The 27,920-nt window shown below is 36.3% G+C and overlaps 1 protein-coding gene across 1 annotated transcript; it reads right to left on the bottom strand.

Annotated features, from left to right (window-relative positions):
* Positions 1-214: 214 nt before the first annotated feature.
* LOC149780874 (dysbindin protein homolog) lies at positions 215-26,397 on the bottom strand. Its single transcript, XM_089937972.1, has 8 exons — positions 26,243-26,397; positions 22,305-22,418; positions 16,277-16,337; positions 13,481-13,613; positions 9,297-9,452; positions 3,699-3,839; positions 2,477-2,599; positions 215-735 (listed from the first exon to the last, which is right to left on the bottom strand). Exons 1-8 carry the CDS (start codon positions 26,302-26,304, stop codon positions 434-436), a joined length of 1,092 nt encoding a protein of 363 aa, XP_089794098.1. The 5' UTR covers positions 26,305-26,397; the 3' UTR covers positions 215-433.
* Between the last annotated feature and the right edge of the window lie 1,523 nt (positions 26,398-27,920).

Here is a 27,920-nt window from a genome sequence, read left to right as displayed (position 1 = left end):
CTGAGAAAACCCCAGTAAGAACCACCAACCCACAGGAAGCTACTGGATGCTTTCTCACATACACATATTGGTTACACCCGAGACTCGAACCTATGCAGACATAGGTGAGATGGCAGTGATCAGTAAAGGCAAGCATCTTGTTTACCTAGGAATGTATTTTATCCCGTTGCAATAACTGAGAGTATATGCAGAGGGAAGACACAAAATAAACAGGAAGGTTTCAAGAATTTATTCTGAGAGATACTTTTAAGCTACACTCATCATGATTTGTTTTAATTAAATACTGGGCATTGTGCTGACTTACTGCATTTATGTAATATGTTATTGGCTGTTAGCACTGATTGTTTCTCTATCAAGCCTTCTGGAATACAAGAACACATTTAAATTCATATTAGCAATCACAAAAAATATATAACACTCATGATTTCTTCTTTCATTGCTCTTTGGCTTCTGTTTTCACATCATCTGTGGTCTGCATTGTTCCTTGGCTACTTTCGGTTTCAATATGCTTTGTATTGGAATTTTCTGAGTCCTTAAATTGGTTCTCACCAGAGGAGACTGGTGTATTTTCCTCATTTTTATAATTATCTAAGTCTTTTTGTTCCTTTGCCTCCATCTCCCCATCTTCTCCTTCCTGCTCCAAACCCTCTTTTTTTTCTTCTTCTTCACCTATTTCATCCTCTTCACTATTATGTTCTTTCTCTTGATGATTTAGCGAATCTGTAGTACCAAGTCCTACAGGAATAGTAGATAAAGGATTACACGTGTGCACATTTCATATGAAGTTTAATAAATAAGTTTTCTAATTCTTTTGTGAACTCTGATGATCAGAATATTGAACTTTGTCAATTAGTTCATACAAAATTTAATAAAAAAGACACAAACTTAAATTTATTTTAAATTTTCTAACTTCAAACAATTTGATTTTTTTTCTTGTATGACATTATGATCATTCATGATATTATCTCTCAATAAAACAGTCTATTCACAAGTACACTGAATGATACATTTTATGACCACTCCATGTTTAACAGTCCTCTATGTATGCACTATTTGAGTATGACTGACTGGAGATTATTGACCAACAGGTCTCACTGAACTTGACCTTTAGTCAAGGTATGTCTTTATACTTTAAGTAAACAATATATGAAAACCTAAAATTGTTTATTAAACTTGCCTGGACTGTAAATTCTGATCTTTACAATCCAGAATCTATAGGTTTCTTTATTACTAAAAGTGCAAGGCATTCACAAATTTTGGTCATGGAACTTGCTTAAGAACATAACTTATTTTGAAAAATTCAACCCATAATGACCTTCATATTTTGACCCCCAAAAATTAATATGACCCTTCCATAACTTAAGTGCAAACCTTCATCATACTCGGGTCATCAAGGCACATTGTCTAGAACTAAAGTTATCATTAAAAAAAAGAAGCTTTTGTCATTTTCAGCAGCAGTGACCTTAACCTCTGACCCTTTATAACCCCAAATCAACAGGTTTCTTTCTTACCCAGTGTGTATGTCATCCACAATCTATGGCAGTGATCCACAGTCAATAACTGCAATCTTTATGCAGAAACCATTTTTCTTCAGTCACAATGACCTTTCCTTTCTTAAAGCCCAATTTCAAACAGGCTTCTTCCTTGTACAAATTCAAGTATGCACAAAGTTTGGTCCAGGTTTGTGAAGAAGAGCTAATGTTATTGTGTAGAAACCAATTTTCTTGTTTCACTCATCAAGACCTTGAGATCTGACCCCCCAAAAATCAATGAATTCTTCTTCATACCCCTAGTGCAAGATATCCACAAAGTCTGATCCAGGAATATGATGCACAACTAATGTAAAAGTGTGGAAACAAATTTTATTCTATCAGTCACAGTGAACTTGTGCTTTCATCTCCTGCCCAAGAATAAATAGACTTCTTCCTTACCCAAAGTGCAAGCCATTCACTAAGTCTGGTAACAGCAGATGGGGAAGAACTCTTAAGTTATTTTGTGGAATCCATTACTTGTTCAGTCAGTGACCTCTGACCCAAAATTGACAGACTTTCCTTACCCCAAGAGTAAGACATTAACAAAGTTTGATAACTATAAATGGCAGAGAAGTTGAGTTATTGTGAGGAAACAAAATTGGTAGGAAACATTTAAAATAGCAAGCTTGGACTGAAGGCAGGTTTACAAGAGATGGTTTTTGTGAAAGGAAAGCTATGATTATCTTTTTTATCATTATCAATTCAAAGTTTTTGATACGGTTATAAAATCTGAATCTTACATTAACACATACTGGATTTATAAACCAAATCCCAAGACAATACACGAAAAAGATGAACAATATCTTTAGAAAAGGGGCCCACATGTCATCCTATTTCCTACTATTCTTAAAATGGGAGAGATTTTCTATCTGAATCTGGTGAAAGTCCAACATCATCCTCCTCAAAAAATTTCTGCTAATCTTGAAATGTGAGAGATTTTCTACCTGAGTTGGGTGAAAGTCCAACATCCTCATCCTCAAAAAATTCCTCTAAAGCACCACTGTTGTCATCTGGGACAAAGTCTTCCAGATCAAGCTTTTTTTCGCTCTCAGGTGTGCTGGGTAATCCTGAAATACAAATATATGACATGGCTTTGTAATACAGTCACGATCTGTAGAGACCTAAGCAAATGCGTATACAAGCAATTCCTACCTCTCCAAACTAAACATCTGAGTTATTAATAAAAAGCTGTATTTATGCAAAATGAATGTGAATGGAGACAACAGAGTCATTAGTTTTCTCACTGCTCCGGTGGTCTAGTGATTAAAGCATCAGCCTCGGATGCAGGAGGTCACAAGTTCAAATCCCTGCCAAGTCATATGACGTTGTTGTTGTTGTGGGGTTTGACGCCATTTTTCAGCACACGATAGGCTATGTATGGCGGCCAGTATTAATGGTGGAGGAAGAACCCAGGAAAACCCCGGGAAGAACCACCGACCCACAAGAAGCTACTGGCAAGCTTTCACACATACCCACATTGGCCAAATCCTAGACTCGAACCAACCCAGACAGAGGTGAGATGGCAGTGATCCATAACGGAAAGTGCTTTAGACCACTCGGCCACTCGGGGCCCCGCCAAGTCATATGAAAGAATTATATTAATTGTACAAACAGCAACCATGCTAAGTGTTCATCAATAAGAGGTTAGTGTCAGGACTAGTCAGCCTAGTGTCAGGAAAATGTGACTGGGTGGGACATGATGCTACCTGTCTGCAACATGATGCCCCAGTGTTAGACATCACAATAAACTGCCACACTGCAGACATAGTAGCGATAAGACTGAAAAATTGTCAAAGCTACATTAAAATTCCAAATCACACACACACACACACACATACACACTGTTATCCTGTGGTGAGGTCATCAAAAGTGTATAATAATGATTACTGTGGCAGAGTGATGTCTCGTCTAATAGGGTATGTGAGAAATGCTCCAGCATCCTATTCTAATAGGGTATGTGAGAAATGCTCCAGCATCCTATGCCACTAATAGGGTATGTGAGAAATGCTCCAGCATCCTATGCCACTAATAGGGTATGTGAGAAATGCTCCAGCATCCTATGCCACTAATAGGGTATGTGAGAAATGCTCCAGCATCCTATGCCACTAATAGACTTGAGAAGACTAAATGTCAAGGTAATGTTGAAATGTCAAATACGATAATTACTCTCAATTCTCCCGTGTTTCTTGTACTGCTCAATGTCATGCTCAAACACCTCCTGAAATACAACCTGCCTCTCCTTAAGCTGTGTCTGGTGTCTCTTTTCAAATGCCTGCACCTTTTGGACATGCTCTTTGGCAATTTGAACTGAAACACAGAACATATTGATAAACAAAGCACAAACTTATAAACAAAACATACTGCAACATAAAACAGATACTGATAAACAAAACACATACTGCAACATAAAACAGATACTGATAAACAAAATACATACTGTAACATAAAACACATACTGATAAACAAAACACATACTGAAACAAAACACATACTGAAACAAAACAGATATTAGTAAACAAAACATGCACTGCAACGTAAAAGAGATACTAATAAACAAAACAGATACTGCAACATAAAACACATACTGATAAACAAAACACAAGCTGCAACAAAAAACACATACTGATAAACAAAACACATACTGCAACATAAAACACATACTGCAACATAAAACACATACTGGAACACAAAACACATACTGCAACATAAAACACATACTGATAAAGAAAACACATACTGCAACATAAAACATACTGCAACATAAAACACATGCTGGAACACAAAACACATACTGCAACATAAAACACATACTGATAAAGAAAACACACACTGCAACATAAAACACATACTGATAAAGAAAACATACTGGAACATAAAACACATACTGGAACATAAAACACATACTGCAACATAAAACACGTACTAGAACATAAAGCAGATACTGATAAACAAAAAGATTCTGAAAGTATTCATTAGCTGACAAATTGTTTAACACCACTTAGGCAAGATAATTAAAGTGCATTGCATGACACAAAACAACTAAACAAATCGTAGGTTTGTTGAAATAAAATTCTTCTGATAAAATCAAAGATAGCAAAAGAGCACATTATTATTATTATTATTATTAAAAATTCCTGCTTATTTCTATAAAATGCCAATAAAAAAAGTGGTAAGGTACTATTCTGACATTTCCAATTCCATTTACCTCTACATATTTATCAGTTGAATGGAACTGTCCCCAGCTTTCATGAAACCTGGTATCCACCTCTGCTAAGCTGCAAATATTTTCCTCATCACCAACTCTCAAAGTCCCAAAAGCTTTCACAACTTTTATAAACTATTTTGCTTTAACAAAATGAAATTGTAAATTTTTCATGTATTTACTTTTAATGATCAATAATTAAATCATACAACAGAAATTTATCCACTTAAGAATTCTGCTTCATATTTAACAGTTTGAGAGTTATTCATCATTTTTATTAAAATAAACATTTATAACCAGTATATCCCCCAGGGGTGTAAAACTGAGGGTAAAAAAATAAACCTTGGTCGCAGATCTGGGGGTCAAAAATGTACTAACAAATGCTCCTCTGACTCATATTTTGTTAAGCCTGAAATAGGATAATGCAACTTGTGCAACATACTCTCTCTCTCTCTCTAAATAAACCAACATGCACAATTAACAAACAAATGCATTGTCCATTCAAAGAATAATTTTATTAGTTCATATTTCTTTTAAAGTCATACTTTTAACAGTCTCTTTACAATCTTTTTGAAGCAATATTATAGACCAACACATCACATATAAGCCAAAAACAAAAAGCCTAAGAAATCTTTTTAACCAGATGACAGTTAATTTACAGTCTGTCATAAAATGTGTACTTACATCGGTTTCATTTTACTTCATCCTAGAACAAATTTATCCAAAAATCAAGGAGGCTAATGATTCATCTTGTTTCTAATAAGTTACACTTGAACTTTAAGATCTCTATTTTATTGCAGCAAAGTTAAAAACCAACAAAATCTGCCATGACCCGCTGACTTTGTAATCCAAATAAATGCATCTGTCTCGGCAAGTTTACTGATTTCTTTGTTGTTAAAGAATGTCTTGGGTTATAATGTGTTCTCCAGACATCTTGTGGCGAACGAGGGCAGATCTTTTAAAATTCTAGACCCTGTCATGAAAGGATTATTCACTTTTGTAGTCCTCGCAATGAAGCGATCAGAAGTCACACCGGTAATCCTAATGGATGTGCCGTATTCCAGTCAAGGGAATTATTTTTCTCCATTTTTCATTAAAGTTAGATCCACAGTTACTCTTTTGTGTTCTGCTCCTTTCACTTTCTTCGCTGATGATTTTTAGTGCACGACGTTTTAATCTGGAGGTCACTTTCAAGTGCAACAAGCATTGAGGTTAAACAATAGGATTACATCTTGCTGAGCTCGATGAAAATCACGTGAAAGCTCGCAAGAGATGGGGAAGCTACTCCATCATAACACTGCCTATGCTAGTCTGGTTCCTTATTTTGTATGTTCCCTGCATTGCATTCTGCTTTACGAATAGAGGAGTGCAACGCAGGAAGTAAACAAAGCGGGGACAAAGTCAATGCCTATGTTGGAAGTATACACGATGCCACCCTTGTCCAATGCATTGGATATTAAAAAAATCCTGATCACATTATGCTAATCCTTTGCATCAAAAAAACTCACGGAAAAAAAATGTGTGCGTCAATTTTCTCCAGCGTGTGTCCCTGACGCACAAATGTGCATAAAGGGAAATCCTGTATAACTGAAGAATATATTAATTTTTGTTTTCTCACTGCATCATCGCCAGGCACCTCTATCATAAAACTTAACATTCTCTGTAAAAAAAAAATATTACTACAGTCTGGAAAATTTTACTCTACACGAACAAATGCATCCTTTTGGCTGGTCAGAATATTTCTGAATAAGATTTTAAGTCTGGTAAAGTTTTGACTGAGAAGCCAAACAACATGTCCCATAAATGTAATACCAAAAATGTCCTCTCTAACAGATATCATTATACCATATCTCTTCTGCATTAAAGAGACCCAAATGCAAACATCACCCAGACCATTACATAATGTGCTAGCAGATCAGCCTCGACCCTTTTTGTCTTACTGAAAATTTCAAGCAAGCAACATAATAAGGCTATGCTGGTATATTTATAGTTCCATCATGTCAGTCAGACTTGACTCTTCCTCATCTGTTCACCAATGACATATTTGTAACTCTCCCCACATTATCAAGATCATCTGTTTATATAATTGTAGCAAAAGCAATAAACTGAGTACAAAGCAAAAACACATGAACAAGAATGGTGAACAGTACTACTTCTGTTGTCTGCAATATCATTGGGGGCCTATTGTTTGCACTCACTTGACATGCATGAATGAATTGTCTCTTGCTCATGATGACTTCCTGATTCATCACGGATTAAATATACTAACACTTCCTATGCAATTACTTGAAAGTTAAGCTTAAAGCCAGGGGATTACTGACTTAAAGAAGCCCCCAATACGATACTTTTCACATTACAGGAACTGAAATATTTATTACACTGTAATCCATTTAGTTCAAAGAGTCAGTAGCCACTGATTATATTGACAAAGATTTAGTATTTTTTGTATTAAGATACAAACATAGAACTATCACATAAAGAAACTGACCTAATGGCAAAACCTGAGCTACTGTTTTTGCTGATTGATATATTTAAAAACAGTCAATGTATATCTTCAATTGTATTCAACTTTGCTCAAGAAATGTGGAGATTTATGCAGAGTTCAGAACACAAAACTTTCCGAAGGCCCCTGTATACTCATCCTATACAATGAGACAATACATCAGCTGATGGCATGCTGTGATCGCAAAAGCAGGGGTGTATAATGTAATTATTCAAAATTTCACACCTGAGCATGCAGAAATTGTGATTGGTTATTAAAAAAAACTCTTATAGTGGTTAGCCCCATCTACAAATGAATGTGAATACAAGTACAATCTCATAATCAATAACGCAGGCAAAAAGTGACCAATCAATTGATTTTCCAGGAGGCGGTGGGATATGCCAAAATACTGAGATGTAAGTGTTAGGACTGGTCAGCCTGGTGTCAGGATAATGTGACTGGGTGGAATATCATGCTACATGTCTGTGGCATGATGCCCCAGTGCTAGACATCACTATAAACTGCCACACTGAAGATATCGTAGCAATATGACTGAAATTTCTTTAAAGCTACATTAAAAATACAAATCACACACACCAAAATAATACAAAAAGTATGTTTTGGGGGGATTTAGACTGAAATCGTGGCTAGTGTTTTTTTAAAAAGCCACTTGTCCTGGGCCTGGGCCAAATTTGTATATGGTACTGGATCACATCATTTCAAACTGTACAGTAAGCACTGATTCTATAAAAGTGGATTACCATAAAGACTGCCAAACGTACTTTCTATACCCATACGTGTGTCACATTTCATTTTTGTCTTTCCATCTTTTTCTTTATTTGTCATGGTTTATAAAGCCCTGGAAAGTTTTTCCAAAGGTCTTTTCAAAGGGTTTTGAAAGACCACAAATTTTCAAGACCAATCGGGTGACCGAAGTGGTTACAGCACCCACCTCAGATGCAGGATGTCATGGGTTCAAACCCTTGCTGAGTCATACCAAAAACTTATAAATGGTACTAGCAACTACTTCACTTGGCACTCAGCATTAATAGGCTGGTGTTAGGACTGGTTCGTCTGGTGTCAGGATCATGTGACTGGGTGGGACATGATGCTACATGTCTGTAGCATGATGCCCAAGTGCTAGACATCACTATAAACTGTCACAGTGCATATATTCTAGCGATATAACTAAAATTGTTAAAGCTATGTTAAAATTATAATAAAAACACAAGATATACACAAGTTTTCAAAGACTTCCATTATTTTTCAAGGAGCATTTTATAATATAAAATCTGACATATTTCCATATTACTTTGTTTATCACTGCATAAATTGGAAAAAAAGAAGAAGAAAAAACACTGAAAGAAAAATTAATTAACATGCCACTATAGCAAGTTGGCACTATTCAGTGATGCAACCAAGCATGTCATATATCATTTGATCCACTAAATTTTATTCCATTTTATGTATCTGTCGAGTCCTTGATTTGGAAAAATATATAACTTACAAAAAGTTTGAATTAAAAATTGACATATCCTTTTCTGTTTTAATGCTTTGTATTCTCAAAGAAAAATTCATGAACTTCTGGGAAAAATTCAAAGAGTTTGTTAAAACATCCAAGATCTTTTCACAGATAAAACCAACTTGGTCAACATTCAAAGAGTTTTCAAGAATAACCTCACAATTAAGAATTTTTTATGGTTGTATCAACCATGTCTTTTGTCTATACTTACAGTTTTGGCTGCCTTATTCACCAATGACAATTTATTACAAGAAAATTTAACTGCTGTGATCAATCTACCTTTAATTAATTAAACATACTGGCTGTCTTATTCATCAATAGCAAAATGTTGTCCAAAAAGAACATCCATCTCAACCTGTGTGTGTGTCTGTCTATTCATCTACCTATCTATATCTATTTGATTTAATAAATTGTGTCATCCATTAATCAATTACCCTATGCCTAGCGCTCTCCAAAAACCTTTCTGCCCATCAAGTAATCAATCCATTTATCTGTCTGTCCATCTCAATCTACCTGAATAAACACCAAACATACACCCACATTTTCATAAAAAATTACCTTTAACTTTATTCAGCTCCTTGAATCTCTTTTCCCGATAAGCCTTGAGCTGTGATTCATGTGAAATCTTGGCTTTCAGAAGTTCCTCTTCTTCACTGATGTTTTGAAGTTGAACTAGTGCTGCCTCCACTTTGTCATATTCCTCCTCAACTTGGGCTGCAAGCAAAACCAGAATGTAAACAAGAATTACAAAGCCTGCCTCTACTAAGATGTTTGTTGCGTAAAACCGCCATTGTAAGCATTATTTATCAAGCGGATAAAGAATTGGACTAAAGTGATCTTGAAAATGAAATCATGGATGTCATGACAGTACATAAACAATATAAAACAATGAAAATGAATATATTATTCTCTGACATAGTACTTTAACCCTTTACCTCAAAAAGCATAGTGACAAAGTGCAGCACGCTATAAACAGAACACGTTACCTAGTCGACAGCATACGCATAGGCCAGCCTGTGAACTGTTAAGCAGTGTAGTGTATGTTACGTTTAACAGCAGTTTTAACCATTTTACATTTTTGCTACACATCTATTATAAGTGGAAAAATTTAAGAGTAAAGTCCAATTGTTATAGCTGTGTAATTATTTTTCACGGAAGAATTTTTTTATGTGCTTTAAAATCGAGAGAGAACTTGTTCACCGTCATGTCAGTGAGGCCGCGTGACCAACCGTAGCTGCTATTTCCGATACTCGAAATTTACATGGTTTTTGTGTGCGTCTACATCACTAAGTCATCTGAATTTGATAAATTATAAAAACTAATTGCTGCCTACATCAATATCAGAGACTTTACCTAATTTACTGAATCTTTCGTGGTTGTGATTCTAATCGTGAAAACTTCGTACGTACTGAATGAAATCTGCGGCTGCCATTTTGGAGAGTGGAGATTACGACCCAGTTACTTTAAATAGCAGATATCGACCAGTGCATGAATAGCGACCACATGATCTGACGTAATTGTCATTCGCAGAAATGAATGTAGTATCTAATAGGGGGGTTTTCCCCAAAGGTGGTGCTACGAAAACCAGCTCAAAATGGCTGATGTTTACAGCAGGCCTCAAAAGGCGCTTCCATGCGAATCTTGAAGAGGTGTCAAAAGGCGCTTCCATGTGAATGGAGTAGAGGCGTCCAAAGACGCTTGTATGAGGTAAAGGGTTAATGAGTTGATAAAAACCAAGAATAAAAAATTATTCTTAAAATCTGCTTCAAGCACTATTATCATATCATTGTCCACCCCAGGAAAAAACAGATTTCACTGGGTAAAAGTCAAAGGCTGTGAGTAACCCTGGAGTTAGTATTACCACTATAAGAACTTATCAGTAATTTACCTTGATTAACCACAATATATGCAGCATCACATAAAATGCATGCAGTCATCTTGTCTAATTCCAATACTCATTCACATGTATTATGCACAGTTGTTAAGTTGCTGAATGTAACCTACCAAGATACACAATGTATAGTCATTAATATGGAAAATGTGCCACTGAATAAACATTTATTCCATCTTTCATCTATACTGATCAGAAAGAGCCTTCTGTGTAAGCTAGGATCTATACAGCATGGAAGAATCTCTGTGGTCATAAGCTAAATATAAATATTTAACCCATGTCAGTAAAGCATAACATGTAGGTAACAGTGACCTTTCTTTGTATGGGTTTAGTACCAAGAGACATACACCCAAAAATCAAGTTTCATGACTTGAACATAGAGCACCCAATTTTAATGAAGTCACCAAAGAATGAAATAAAGGTCAGGGAGACCCCTCTTTGCAAAAAGAGAACAATACTTAACAAGATGCATCCACTCACAAAATTTCATGAGTTTAGGTAGGATAGTACACATATAGGGGGCACTCACCAGTTATTATGTACTTTTGAGAGAGTGACGTATGTAAGGTGAAGTTGTTTGCATTTAAAACATGCACAATGGAGAGAATGTTGGCATACCTCGAAGCTACATTAATGTAATGTGGATGATATTTCTTTGGATATTGTACTTTTGGAAACTGTACATGATTTAAACACACTGCTAACTAAACTGATTGCTCCCTTGTGCTAAAAAATCAGCCTGAATTCGTCTAAAGTACACTATCCATAGCAGCTATTGAAATAGGGAAAATGAATTTTGCCAGACTAGACAATACCAGCTTCTGAAAGTGCAATGAATGAATTACCAAATATATAAAATGTGAAAAAAGTTATCAGCTCTTTTTTATACAATTTACCTCTGAAGTTCAGGAAGTGAAAATGACCAAGTGGAGTTATCACTTTTTTGAAAGGTGCACATCTGGAGTAAGGCCAAGCTGTATACTCTATAACCCATATTACACCCATCAATCACACCAAAAAAAAGGGAATTAAAGATTCTTTGAACTATACCTAGGATATACAAGATCTTTTTTAAATAGCCAGTATAACCAGTGAGGAAAACTGGGGAAATTCATTTTCTGTAAAATTCTAATCCTATGCAAAATATGAAACTGTAGAGTGCCACCTTGAAACAAATATAAAAATGTATGCAATTATTTTTTCATTTTCATATCATTATGTATGATGTTCTGAATAAAATAGTGCATTAATATTGATGTTAAGCATGAAATTATTATTAATTATGCTCTTGATTACATAATTTGCCATGAGGCATGTTTGTGTGAGTAGTGACCTTAATTATGGGGAAATTAAAATCTTAGAATATAGTCAACTTAAATTTAAAACTGTTGCATTAAGTAAAAGAAATATGGAGTGAAAATGTTTCAGTTCATTTATTTGCAATGAAATTAAGAAATAAATGACGACAAAGCAATTTTGCTTCTTCCATATTAAACAATAGACAATATTTTACACTTTGACCTTGATGAACCTCATCTGTTCCATCCCTTTTCAAACTGTAATATTTATTGTTGACATCTCAGAAATAATTCTGGCTAGTTTCATGTTACTGTCTTTCAGCATAACATTGGTTGCTATGTTGACAAAATGTAATGTGCATTTTTAAAATAGCTCACTTTTATCATCAGTGGGGGGGAAGCTGGACTTGTTAGAGACTCTGACACTGATAAATACTGTTCTGTGCAGGGAAATTCAGGAGAATTATTCAAAAGGACTGTTTTGATGCATGCGACTTAAATGTTTCAGAAATACAATCAAAATTAAATCATACAATAATAATACCTATGTTCTCTTTAAGGGGGCACTAACAAGTTCAGGAAGTGAAAATGACCAAGTGGAGCTAGCACTGTTTTGAAAGGTGCACATCTGGAGTAAGGCCAAGCTGTATACTCTATAACCCGTATTACACCCATCAATCATACACCCAAAAAAAAGGGAATTAAAGGTTCTTTGAACTATACCTATGATATACAAGGTCTTTTTTAAATAACCAGTATAACCAGTGAGGAAAGCCAGGGAAATTCTTTTTTAAAATTCCAACCCTATGCAAAATATGAAACTGTAGAGCGCCACCAAACCAGAATGCTGATGATCAAGGGCTATAACTCCACTACACTAAACAGTCTCATGAAAATCAAACTGCATACCAAATCCACTAATAATTATGGGGTTCATTGTGTAGAAAGTAAAGTGGGTGGGTGGGTCTGACAACTGTAGGAATAATTACTATATACTCAGAAATACTGATGTTATGAGCCCAGATCAAATGGCAGACCTAACACAATGACTTTGTGGCTTTGTAGATACTGTAGCACAATTTAAGAATACAGTAGTTGCTATCTGGAGATGAATGCTAATGCCTAACTTGAATGAAGTAGTCAAACAAATCATAAATGAGAAAAACTGGACATTAGACCAATTTCTGTAACTAATTTTGTTATGGGGTCCATGGTGAGATCCAAATTATATCAAGATCTACAATGAAATGCTGTAATGAAGAAAGATGAAGTTATTTCATTCCATGGTTCAAATGTGATTATTATAAGCTTTCTTGATTAACAACAATCGAAACAAAGAAAAAACTAATGAATGAAAAGTGTTACTATAATTTTGAAATTTTTTAACAAAGTCTTTACATTTTTGATGATGATGATCAATGACATGCTGTTGCTGCAAGAAAAGTTACAACAGTAATAATGACACCAATGGTGGTGGTTGTGGTGAGAATTATAATGAGGGTGATAATAAGAGGAAGAGGTTGATTCATGATGCCATTAATAAAAAAGAATACCTAAAGTATCAGTGACTTCCTGTAGCTTTTGAAGCATGACAGGTAGGTTGGCCAACTCTTCATGGAGTTTACCGAAGACTTCAACTGATCTGTCATACTGAACATAGAGACTCCCTACCAGGATATCTACATCCTGCAAAATAAATTCACAATATAAAATTAGCACACAGACCCCCTGCCAAGATATCTACATTCTAAATGTCGACTTCACATATCCAATTATCTTTTGTTGAACATTAAGTGGATATATATCTATATAAATGCATGCATATAAGGTGGATATCTCAACAGTTTCCTGATAATGACAAAGGGACTGGGGGTGGGGATGAAGTCTCTGGGGGTTGGGATGAACTCTGGGGTCAAAATCAATTGCATTTATAAATTTTTCTTTTCATACCATTAAGTGTATGTACCTTTCAAGGGTGGGGATCTCAATAGCTCTTATACTGTGTCTGCAACATTTACCAAAATTTCTAAACATGTTTATGTTTTACAAGAATCAAAATATGCCATTTAATTCAAGTGATAAGAAAATTCTACGTTCCCTCTATTTACCCATCAGGCTCATTGAACAACTGACAGCTATAATAATGTGCATGTCACACATCATTCACTTTGCAATCATTTCATTTGCTCTAAGTCTCCTTCCACTTATTATGGCAGGATTCACTTTATAAGAGATGTCATGGTTGAATACATCTAAAAATTGTAGTAAAACATCCTTAGGATCATTCGTGTGTTTTTTTCAACTTCTACATCCATGTTCAATGATGATAAATGTAAATAATGTAAGCAGACATACTTTCTGGACATGCAGATAGGATACTTTTGTTGATCCACAGTACTCAACAAACTAAGCAATGACTTACAAACTTAACGTGGTGCTTCCTTAAAACAAAATGTTATAAATGAAATGTTCTGTTAACAAACATGTTTCAAAAACCAATAATGTAATAAATAAATTAAAAATTGGCGACAAAATATTGAGGTTGGCGATTTTTTTGGCGACAGCTTTTTAAAAGCCAGGACCATCCCTGACAGGAATCCAGCATGCTAACCACTAATATTTTACAAAATTATCTTATAAATATAAAAAAAATTTAAGGAACTTTCTTTAAGAATGTTTTCTCTTAAATTTTGTCAAATTCTGTTTAGCACTTTTCATCAGATGTCATTTTGACATTTTGGTCATGTAATATTTTTTTAAACAGTAGCCAAATTTAATATCAGTTTTAAAGCCAGGTGACCTAAAAAGCACAGGGATAGTAATAACTGTGATGATAAAAACAATAGTTCCCTGCAACACTTCATGCTAGCCATGGTTGATTTACCTGGTCTGTGGTGCCAGTTAAATCTCTGGTTAAATTATGTGATTGGAAGGGAAGTTGATATCCTGCAGGGCCAGTTGATTTCCATGTGAGCTGACCCTGCTGGTCAATGGAAATATCATGGTTTAATTGATTCCTTCACTAGTTTGAGTTTTGTTCAATACACTGCTGATTAAGTTCAGTTAGTTTTACCTGAATAACACAGGAAAAAACTTCAAATGTTCTGCTCACACCTTGTAAAACCATAAAAGTCTCATATACAAGAAGAATACACTGTACAGAGGTTAGGATCAATAATTAAAGAGTGCCAAATATCAGAGAACAAGAAGAAGAATAAAATCTGTCAGTCACATGTTATCTCACCAATACTTAAAATGTAGAAAGTTTTTTTTAATGCATTCAGAGCAGTTTAACTTCCAAAGTATGACATCACAACATGTGTTTTCTGGGGTATTTTATCAATTATAAATAATTGTTTGTTCATAACTTATCAATTAGTATAGTTGGAACAGTGTATTTATTTGTCCAATGTGGATTTAATACCTGAAATGTGTATATTTCTTATGGATTTGATGCAATATGGGTCAATTTGTCATACATATGATACAATATGGTGTCTATTTGCCATGGATATGATGCTGTTGTTGTTGTTGTTGTTGTAGGGTTTAACGCCATATTTTCAGCACACGATAGGCTATACATGGCGGCCAGTATTAATGGTGGAGGAAGAACCCGGGAAATCCCCAGAAAGAACCACCGACCCTCGAGAAGCTACTGGCAAGCTTTCTCACATACCCACATTGGCCGAATCCGAGACTCGAACCAACGCAGACAGAGGCGAGATGGCAGTGATCCGTAACGGAGAGCGCCTTAGACCACTCGGCCACTCGGGGCCCCCTGGATATGATGCAACATAGTGTCTATATGCCATGGATATAATGCAATATGGTGCCTATTTGCCATGGATATGATGTAATACATGTATGTGTCTATTTGTCATGGATATGATACAATATGTGTCTGTTTGTCATGGATATGATGCAATGTGTCTATTTCTCATGGATTTTATGCAATATGTCTATTTGTCATGGATATGATGCAATGGGTCTATTTTCTCATGGATTTTATGCAATATGTCTATTTGTCATGGATATGATGCAATGTGTGTCTATTTGTCATGGATATGATGCAATGTGGTGTCTATTTGCCATGGATATGATGCAATAATGTGTTATTAATCTGTATTAATAATTAATATGTTGATTTATCAAAAAAGAACTCACTAAAATGAAACAAGTGTTTTTTACTTATCTGAAAGGCCATCTACAACCTTGACCTCTACACATGTAATGTATGACCACTGAAAACCTTAAAACTGTTTGTTAATGTCCTATTTGAAAACAGTAACTATAGTTTTGAAATGGCTAATTAATCACTTAATCAAAAAAAGTACAAATTACAAACCTACCTCTGCTTTCTTGCCATTTTCTTCACAGTACTTGTGCAGTTCTTTCCATATAGTCTGATATCTGAAATAGTATGTACTTAATAAATTGAACAAGAATACTATAAATGATACAGTATACACTCACCCCATGTTTAATAGTCATCAATGTAGGCACTAGTAGCGTATGGCCCATAGCACTAGTAATGCATGGCCCACATAGTCACTAGTAGTACATGGCCCACGTAGGCACTAGTAGTACATGGCTCATGTAGTCACTAGTAGTGCATGGCCCATGTAGGCACTAGCAGTGCATAGCTCATGTAGGCATCTTAGTGCATGGCCCATGTAGGCACTAGTAGTACAAGGCCCATGTAGGCACTAGTAGTGCATGGCCCATGTAGGCACTAGTAGTACATGGCCCATGTAGGCACTAGTAGTGCATGGCCCATGTAGGCACTAGTAGTGCATGGCCCATGTAGGCACTAGTAGTACATGGCCCATGTAGGCACTAGTAGTACATGGCCCATGTAGGCACTAGTAGTGCATGGCCCATGTAGGCACTAGTAGTGCATAGCTCATGTAGGCATCTTAGTGCATGGCCCATGTAGGCACTAGTAGTGCATGGTTCATGTATTCATTAGTAGTGCACGGCCCATGTAGGCACTAGTAATGCATAGCTCATGTAGGCACTAGTAGTACAAGGCCCATGTAGTCACTAGTAGTGCACGGCCCATGTAGGCACTAGTAATGCATAGCTCATGTAGGTACTAGTAGTACAAGGCCCATGTAGTCACTAGTAGTGCATGGCCCATGTAGTCACTAGTAGTACATGGCCCATGTAGGCACTAGCAGTGCATAGCTCATGTAGGCATCTTAGTGCATGGCCCATGTAGGCACTAGTAGTACAAGGCCCATGTAGGCACTAGTAGTGCATGGCCCATATAGGCACTAGTAGTGCATGATTCATGTATTCATTAGTAGTGCACAGCCCATGTAGGCACTAGTAATGCATAGCTCAAGTAGGCACTAGTAGTACAAGGCCCATGTAGTCACTAGTAGTGCATGGCCCATGCAGGCACTTTAGTGCATGGCTGACTCATGAGATCACTGACCAATGGGTCTCAATGAATGTGGTCTTAAAACTTACCGTAAAGAAACCATCATTTTTTTAATTAGATTTGTCATAATATTAAACTTTACACCCCCAAATCTATAGGTTTTTTGTATGCTATGTGCAAGCCATCTACACAATTTGGTCAAGGAACAAAAGTTGCTTTGCAAAAACAATTTTCTTGGAGTCACTATGACCTAAACATTTTACCTTTTGACCCCATATTGGTCAAGGCATGCATCTAAACTAAAGTTGTTATGTGTAATGCATTTCTCATTTGTTCTTTCTGTCACAGTAACCTTGACTTTTGACCTTGAGACCATAAAATCAATAGGTTTCTTTCTTACACCAGAGTATAAGCCATCCACAAACTATGGTGAAGTACATAGCAAAGAAATGAAATTTGTGTAAAGAAACCATTTCTACCAAAGTGATTCTGACATTTAGCACCCAAAATCATATAGCATTTTCTTACTCCAAGTGCATGCCATCCACTATATTTAGTCCTGGTCTCTGTGTGTGTGGTGTTCTGGATTTTTAACGTAGTTTTAACAATTTTTCAGTCATATTGCTATGATGTCTATAGTGTGGCAGTTTATATTGATGTCTAGCACTGGGGCATCATGCTGCAGATATGCAGCATGATGTCCCACCCAGTCACATTATCCTGACACCAGGCTGACCAGTCCAAACACTAACCTCTTAACGCCGAGTGCCTAGTAAGGCAGCTGTCAGTACCATTTTTATAAGTCTTTGGTTTGACTCAGCCGAGGTTTGAACCCATAACCTTCTGCATCTGAGATGGATGCTATAACCACTAGGCCACTGGAGTGGTCCCTCATGGTCTATAATGTAAAGCTAAAGTTATTTTGCAGCAACCAATATAACTTTCTTCAGTCAGAGAACTTGACCTTTAGCCTTTTAACCCCACCCCCCATAGCTGTTTCCATTCCTCCAGGTGCAAGCTATCAACAAAGTCTGCTCCAGGTCTGTGATGTAGAACTAAGTGTCATGCAACCATTTTCCTGCTTACAGTCACAGTGACCTTGACCATTCAATCCCAACATCAATAGGCTTCTTTCTTACCTCAGGTACAAATGATCCTTAATGTTTGTTAAAGGAAGGTGGTATTAACCTAATGTTATTCTGTGGAAAAACAAAAAAGAAACAGACAGACATAATGATATGGCAGGCATTTTAAACCATGCTCTAAATCACAAATTTTACCAAGTATAACATTTGAGAAAATGTATCAAGTAAAATAATGCTTGATAAAACTGAATGCTTGCTAAATCTATATTATAAAAATATATGCACGATATAAATGCTGGCATCCACCAATAGAATGTTCTGAAAGTGTGAAACCAGGGGCAGCAGACAACATTTCATATCAAACCAAATTATTCTAAGAATTTAATTAAAAAGAGTGAAGAGAAAGAAGTGTGTAGATTACTTTAAAGATCTGTCCTCATTGAAGTTTTGTCTATAATTTTATTTTAACATTCTTTGATAATGGCAGTGATTCAATTATGAGTGAAATAATGATACCTCATGTTAGATTAAAATAAACACACTTCATTTCATCTGTTGGCATAGCAGAAGCACAGTATCCTTGATCGGGAAGGGTAAAATTATCACAATTTTTAGTTTTGGACACTGGTACTTTACTAAAATTTTATATTGCTAACATGGAAAAATTACAGATTTCACTAAAATTCAATGATGTTAAAATATTATGATTTATATTATTGGGATTAGGTGCTGACAGATTAAGTAGACTAGTAAAATGGATTAAATAACCTATAGTCTGAACATACTTCCCTGTTTGTTTGTACCCCATCAATAACCTTTAATGTGATAAAAAGTGCACTTAGTCAATTCATTCACTGATTTATGATTTCCAAATAGACTGTGATCAGAGTGGCCCTTTCACTGGCATCCTCTGTGCTTTTCATGCCTAACAGACTTTCCATACTAAAACAGCACCATATTGCATACATTATAGGTTAGTTTATTTTCCACAGACAACAATGTGATGTAGTAATAATAATAATAATAATGAGGACTTTGTATAGCACCTAATCTTTAGAAGCTCTAAGCGCTTTACAACATTAGACAACACCTATAAGATAAAAAACATATAATGATATGATTACAAAAACAAACACCATGAAATTAGAAAACATTATTTGGGCTTTAAGTTCGTTCTTGCAGTCGAAATAAGTGAGTTTTGAGAGCACTCTTGAATGGGATCACTGTGTCTTTGTATCTAAGCTCAGTGGGCAATTCATTCCATGTTACTGGGCCCTGGTATGGAAAAGAACGCTCTCCATATGACTTTGTTTTTTTAGTGGGAAAAATGAGTATAGGATTGTCAGAAGAGAAGCGCAAGTATCTTGCTTGTGTGTACACATGGGTGAGGTCGATAGGTATGTTGGACTAGAGTCCGACAGTGAAATGTAGCACAGAGAACAAATTTTGTGTTTGATTCTGGATTGAATGGATAGCCAGTGTAGGGTACAGAGCAGCGGGGAGGTGTGCTCTGATTGTGGAACTCTAAGTATGATCCGAGCAGCTGTGTCTTTAACTTTTTGAAGTTTCTGGAATAGATATTGAGATGAACCAGACAGAATTGAGTTACAATAGTCCAGACTTGAAAGTACTAACGAACACACAAGTGTTTTAGTGGCATCAACTGAAAGATATCTGCGAATAGAGCTGATGCGTCTCAGCTCAAGATATGCAGCCTTGCATATGTTCATGACATGTTATTGTAATGTGAGAGTACTGTCCAGAGTAACACCTATGTTTGGTACTGATTGTGTGAATTTAATGTTGGTGTTGGTGTTGCTGATATTTATTGTTTGAGGTAAAGGAAGTGAATGAGAAAGTCTTTGTGTTGTGATCAGAATGGCCTCAGTTTTATCATCATTCATCTGCAGCTTGTTACATGTCATCCATGATTTCACATCAGAAATGCACCTCTCTACATGTTGGATGGTAGCATCAACTTCTGTTGGGTGGCTAGATTTTTATATTTGGGTGTCATCAGCGTACAATTGGTGAGACATTGGATGATGTTCAATGACACTTGAGAGCGACTGAGATTATAGAATGAAAAGAACAGGTCCAAGAACAGACCCCTGACAGACAAAATGGTGATTTTGCTGAGCAAATAATATTTTTCTTAGCTGGATTTGAATGAAAGTACAAATGTTGGTAGAAATTTTGATATTGCATCCTGCCATGAAGATTCTGTAATTGATAACATTGATTATTTTGCTTTGCCACTACTGTTAAAGACTAAGTGAATATAAAAAAAATCTTATCATAACAAATAACATATACAGTGGAATTCTATTTAAGGAACAAATTTTTGCCTTCAATAAAGTACTTACTAACTAGAGTCCAACTGATTGCATAATATATTTTACATGTTTTTTTCTCATCAAGGTGAAAATTTTATAATTATTCCAGTGGTTTCTGCTGGTTCAGTATAATAGGGGCCCAACTGTTTATATCAAACCTTATTTGTCTGTGAATAACACATATCAAACTGTGAAAGCACTGACCCATATCTGCCATTGTAAACTGTGTTGGTAAATTGGAGCCTATACGGTTATGCTAATATTTTATTATCACTGGTATGGTTTAGGAAGGCACTGCACCTTGCCCCCTCTGCAGTGCACTCTGTCTGCCATGAAGGATGCCATAAAAATCCTCAAGTGGTTCAGTTTGCTTCTGGTGTTTGACAACATGCAATACTTTAAAGGTTCTATCTTACTATGTCAAGTAAAGTTCCATCCCCAGCAGCACAACATGGTAGCTGATCCACGCTGAAGTAAATGTGGGGACCAAACCTGCTTTCTTCTTGTCACAATTTTGATTCCTTTACTTATGGGCCATCATGGCTCTCACCTCAGAAGGTATAATACAGTATTCCCATGTCTGAATGCTGTCCAGGGTCAGGGAGCATACTAACTTGTTAGAAGACCACCTTATAATAAAGTACATTATTCATATAATTCTACTACTACATACTAACTGCCATCTGACAGGAAATATGCCATAATGAGAGACCCTAATACGAGGGAGTACTGTACATGGCATATGGTAACATTTAATATGTGGAGTTTTGGCATGAACTTGGCACCATTAGTCTGTATATTTCACTTACAGTGTAAATATTTTCGTAAATCTATCAATGGAGTGAATACAAATCACACCTCTGATGGAGCGTGGGCCATTATAAAAGTCTTCACTGCATTTATAATGCTGATACAGGCAACCAGCATCCTCCCCTTGCAGGCAACCATCACCCTGCCCTTACAGGAAACTGGCACCCTGCCCTTACAGGTAACCACATTCAGACCTATCTGGCAACCTACACCCTCCTCTTATTGGCAACCAGCAACCTGCCCTTGCTAGCAACCAGCAACCTGCACTGACATGCAACCACAGGCATCTAGCACCTTTCTCTTGCAGGCAAACAGTACACTGCACTCACAGGCAACTGCAATCTTGCCCTTACAGGCAGCATCATCCAGCCATTACAGACATCCAGAACACTGCCCTACAAGGCAAGAGAGCAGACTGCCCTCACAGCCAACCTTCAGTCTGCCCTGACTAACAGTCTGGGAACAACATTGTATCACTGACCACCAGCATATTAAGTAACAGGATCCACAGAGGCACAATGGTTAGCATACCGGACTTGCAAATGATAAGGTGTGGGTTCAAATCCTAACATCGGACCAGCCCAGGTCAACTAACACGTTGCATCCTTAGGCATGGCACTTACTTTGGTTGCTTTGGTACTAAATAACCTACCTGTGTGGGAGTGCCATAATAAAATATTATGCAACAGCATATTAGGGTGTACCTTCTAGCCAGATATGTGTGCTAAACACAGTTAAAAATTCTGTTTCTTGTTTATACTTGTTAAGTAAATCTGCTCCTGCTTCAATGTTGACTCCAGGAGATGGAACTGACTGATAGGGTGTGCTACTTCTAACAGTGGGTTTGTCCTTGCTTGAAGAAAACAGTCCAAATCTGAAAAGAAAAATGTTTAACAATTATGAAACAAACATAACAAAACTGTATTAAATGCTTTATTATATATTTTCATGACTCAGTTCATTAGTGTTGCATAGGAACTTAACAAATGTTGTTACACTTATATAGTACCACCAGACGTATTCCTGTTGATTTTCCTTGATATACAAACCTGGAAGTTCTTTTATATTAGCCCCAATTACCATAATGTTCCTACTTAGCACACTGCCTCCAAAGTTGGCACCCATTATCATCATGTTCCTTCTTAAGATAGTGCCTCAGAAGTTGGGACACATTAACATAATATTCCTACTTAAGACATTATGTTAATGGGTGCCAACTTCAGAAGCAGTGTCTTATGTAGGAACATTATGCTAATCGGTGCCAACTTTGGAGGCAGTGTCTTAAGTAGGAACATTATGCTAATCGGTGCCAACTTTGGAGGCAGTGTCTTAAGTAGGAACATTATGCTAATGGATGCCAACTTTGGAGGTAGTGTCTTAAGTAGGAACATTATGCTAATCAGTGCCAACTTCGGAGGCAGTGTCTTAAGTAGGAACATTATGCTAATGGGTGCCAACTTTGGAGGTAGTGTCTTAAGTAGGAAAATTATGCTAATGGGTGCCAACTTCGGAGGCAGTGTCTTAAGTAGGAACATTATGCTAATGGGTGCCAACTTTGGAGGTAGTGTCTTAAGTAGGAAAATTATGCTAATGGGTGTCAACTTCAGAGGCAGTGTCTTAAGTAGGAACATTATACTAACAGGTGCCAACTTCAGAGGCAGTGTCTTAAGTAGGAACATTATGCTAATGGGTGCCAACTTTGGAGGCAGTGTTATATTCAGCGAGTGGTGCTCCTATTTCGAGAGACATCATACATACAGTAATGAAGTATGTCAATATGTTGTTTGCCATATGTGCAAAGAATTATATGCCCCCCCCACCGCTGACGTGCTTCACAAAGCTGAACCTGTCAAACAGGAGTTCTGAAATTTATTTTTGCTGGGTTTTTGTTGATAGCAAATTAATTCCCAAGTTGCCTATAAAAAAATGAACTACACTTGAACACTATTTTGACAACTTAAATAATCACGCTTTCTATTTTATATATGGAGTAAAATCCTACTTCAAAAGAAATAATGCTACTCTTCACAAACCTGTCAATAATCTTTAATCCAGATGGCTCAAGCATTCTCATTCAAGGCAATGGTATATAAAAACTTTTGTTCTCCTATACATATCTAGTAGCTCCTTGATTTGCCTATATTGGGTTGTTCAACTTAGTAATCTTTACCTATGCAAATTAGCACAATGGGCTCACCCAATGCAGTCTTCAAGCACATCACATTGATGTCAGCCAATGAAGTACATGTAATACGTAAAATGGTAGCATAAATCTCTTTGCCTATTACTTGATTGTTTAAAGAATCTGAAGGAAAGTTTTACATCAATTCCAATCATGACTGTTTACCGTTTATACATGCTACATGTAAAGTGTTTCTTTTTCTTCTCTATTTTCAAAGATTGCTGAAAAACCTGTTTTTTTAAACAAGACTGTCAGGGATTTGGGAGCAAAAATATCATGTTTTTAGCATGTGACAGGTATGCCAACTCTTAAAAATAAATTCCTGCATTTCATCAGTGCATTCAAAGTTTTCTCAGGCAAATTAGTTGGGTTTTTTCCCCCCAGCAAGTCCAATGGGCACCACATTTAGAATACAGGATGGACCCAATCTGAAATTCAAGTAGCCCTAGACATTGTGCTATCTAATGTTTTTAGCACTGTATCAACTTTTCAAAATTTTAGCACCCTTATCTTTTTTGTGCCAGTCAGTTTAACTCTAGCAACACAGAAGTTCAACACTTAGCCTCTGAGTGATCCTGTCAATTAGCAATGTGTGTGTGTCTGTCTGTGTGACTTAGATTTATAACGCAGCTTTAACAATTTTTCAGTCATATCGCTGCAACATCTGCAGTGTGGCAGTTTATAGTGATGTCTAGAACTGAGGCAGCATTCACCAGACATGTAGCATGATGTCTCAACCAGTGACAATATCCTGACACTAGGCCGACCAGTACTAACACTAACCTCTTAATGCTGAGCACCTAGCAAGGCAGCTGGTAGTACCATTTCCATAAATCTTTGGTTTGACTTGGCCAGGGTTTGAACCCACGACCTCCTGCAGCCAAGATAGATGCTTTGACCACTAAGTCACGGGTGAGGTCTAGTACTGATCAGTGCATGAATTGGCAGAAAATATAACAGAATAATGTAAGGCAGAATTTATATGTGGAGATTATGTGAAACTAAATAGGAAATATATGTGCGTCTGCAAGTGAAACACAGAAGTTTCATGATTCCAGGTATAGTCTGAACATTTTGCTCCTAACTCGCTGGTCCAGGTCCAGTATGACCCTACACCGCCCAAGTCCACATAAGCCTAGCATTGGTCAATCAACAATGTCTCACACAAATTTTCCAGTAAACTCATTATTATGCTAGATGCTTCATTTAATCAGTAAAACCATACACTACATTCTTAGTTTTAGCTGAGGTTTGTGAGAGACAAATATATGATTGTCAAAGATCAAACTTAGACTGGTTCTCCATGTAATGCATGCTAAATATGCCTAAATTGTGTAATGTGTTAAGCTATTAATAGTCTCGGACTGTCAAACAATCAGCTTCCACTTGCAACAGTGCACTTCAGTGAATCTTTACAGATGATTAAAGGATTAAACTGTACATTTTGTTCAATTTATGTAAAAAACGAAAATATCAGAGGCCTAAAGACTGGTGATATATGACAGTTTTGAGGACAAAACAGATTGGTTCCAGACCTCTGACCATCATAATTCTGCACTCCAGTTATAACATTATTTATACAGTGTGCGAAACGCATTTAATAATTCTGTAAAATGGTGAAAATCTTTTCTGCATGATTAACAAGTGCCAAATTTGTAATGCTTCAGCAACTGCCGGTATGCATCTCAAACATACGTGTAAATATTTATGGTACATGAGACACTGTTATGACTGTGTATGTTATGATAAATATGTTGTATGAAATTCAGTGGAAACTAATTAACTCACCTCTGAAAAGCAGAGGCAAGCTTTCATACTACATCCAGCATCAGCATTCACATAGGTAAAAGTATATACATATATCCATCCTCAAACTGAAAAATGTCTAATTAGATTTAATTAACTCAAGGTCTAATCGCATTCAGGCAAATGTGATTAGAGGTATTTTATTAAAGAAAATTAAACACCAATTCAACCACCTTCAGTATTACTACAATGACTCTTATAATAGTGGCCAACAGATTTTGTAAACTGTCACTTCTTGATTGAGCTTGGAATTACGTCTGGAAAAAGGCACCAGAGCATTATAGTAAAACTAAAAAATACATTGTAGGTCTAGTTTCTCCACTGACCTACAAGTTGTTCACCGCCCTTATTTGTTTGTTTGTTTTGGGGGTGGGGGGAGGGCGTGTGTCTGCTATGACTAGAGCTACCAGTCGTGTTTTGAAGAAAGATAAAAATGGTAAAAAGGCGGAGAACAATGTGTTGGTCTAACTGGTCCTTAGCTTTACCTATCTCAAATATACAAGGATGTGCCTGAAGATTCAGTTTTAAGTAACATATAAATACTGCTGTTTAATTTTCTTTACAAATATTAATACAGACGGAACCTGTCAATCCAACATCGTCTTCGGAAATCGCGACAATGTCGCTGATGTCTGAAAAATTCGTTTTAATTCCGTTAAAAACGGAAGCAAAAACTGATTCGTATTAACATGACAAGCATTTGCCAATACCCTGTCGATAAATCCTGCTGAACACTTTGGAATGTCCCTTTGATATTCTTGAATATACTCATGATTTTAGGATACTATCAGTAATTATAAGTAACTCCTACACACAACTTCTGCCACCATCTTGAATAAGTCACATGATCAAATACACCACGTGATGTAGAAAAGACCTCACAATGCTGTATGTTTTGGCAGGAAAGTAGAAACTGGTAAGCGGTGTATTTACTGGTCAGATTCCAAATAGTAGTGAATTTATGACCACGACAAAAAAATGTTATGGAGATCATGTAGTGTATATAACCTACATGCAAACTGGCGTATAGCTTTGTACAGGAATATGTAAATGACATAGGACATTTCCCTAGTTAAATTACGTCATTCCATCAGTTTTGTTTCTCAGCGTCTCGATGAAAGTAACACGTGCCCATCAGGACAAGGGAAACATACCAGTCTGGTTTTAAAAGCAGTTAAAACATATATATGCGACGTATGTGCACAATAATAACGTCTTAATTTCAACAAATTCAGGGGAATAAATTCCTAGAGCAAAACAGACCAATTTTATTTCAAAATTTCAGCTGTGGTCATTCACCAAATGGGTAATTCTGACCACCATGGAACACAGATGAGCACATCAGAACAACCATCACTAAAAAAATGAGCAGTTAGTTTCACGAGTAAAATAAAACTTTAAAAGAAAAAAACTAATCAAGTTTGTGTTTTCGTAAGACTAATACTTAACATCTTTATTTCTCTTTCCCCATCATACCCCACTCGTATTTTAGCCACTTGAAACTGGTTTAACCCTTTAGTAAAACGCATATTAATGACTCGCAACTTCATTACCAAACTTATAAGATTAGAATATATGTGTTTTGTCGTGATCGGAATTACAAAGTTAATGATCGTACTTAGCCAGTTTTTATGTGACGAGAATAAATTAACCTTTCTTTTTGTTCTGTATGGCACTCGGTATTGAATTTTGTTGCTTATGTTCTCCCTCGTCATTCTTTGACCTGCTTGCTTAAAATAAAGAGTCAGATAGGCAGACGTAAAAATGTAAAGGAGTAGATAAATTTATTTAAATGAGTAATTTAACTGTTAACAATTTATTACACCTACATTTGTTGCATCTGGCTTTATCCGAGAAATACACACGATATCGGATTACATGGGTGTGGTCTTACATTAACCACCATACAATACGGTATACACTTTCAAATCAACAGTAAAGAAAATATTAGTGCCAACAATGTATATATTTATTTCCCTTCAGATGGCCATGTTAAGATTCAGAATATTCAGCTTAAACAACAACAACAACAACAAAAAAGGGGGAAAAAAAGTTGTAGAGATACAATATAATTATGTTTCAGGAATGTATAAATGACGTCCACGTGTAGCACAGCAGAGCTTTATTTCAAGAACGGTATTTACAAGTGTAACTTATTGCAGAGCGACAAGGACAAAAGTCTTGACTTGCCCGAACAGCAAAGCCTCTTTTACAAGGAACATCAAAACAACATAATTCGTGAAGTGACTAACTGCGGTAAAACATTGTTTTATCAAATCGGATAGAGACCAAATACAACGTCTTTTTTTTTTTAAAATTACATCTTTATCATCTGTTCAGTTTTTCTATTCAACTAGATTTGCGAAAGAAAGTAGCCATTCAAAGTAA

Source organism: Sinohyriopsis cumingii, chromosome 16, assembly GCF_028554795.1.
Source record: "Sinohyriopsis cumingii isolate HCF-2022 chromosome 16, ASM2855479v2, whole genome shotgun sequence".
Lineage (NCBI taxonomy): Eukaryota > Metazoa > Mollusca > Bivalvia > Unionida > Unionidae > Sinohyriopsis > Sinohyriopsis cumingii.
Note: the sequence above shows the minus strand (reverse complement) of the source record. Positions and strands in the feature narration are given on the sequence as shown.

Bases quoted from the DNA above. Each gene is read 5' to 3' on its own strand.
- LOC149780874 (XM_089937972.1), bottom strand. From the start codon at position 26,304: ATGAGTATATTCAAGAATATCAAAGGGACATTCCAAAGTGTTCAGCAG. The intron at 16,338-22,304 runs GTATAAACAAGA...ATACTATTTCAG, and splicing joins GGAGCAGATTTACTTAACAA to ATATCAGACTATATGGAAAG. The intron at 9,453-13,480 runs GTATTCTTTTTT...TTTTGCTTGCAG, and splicing joins GGAAGTCACTGATACTTTAG to CCCAAGTTGAGGAGGAATAT.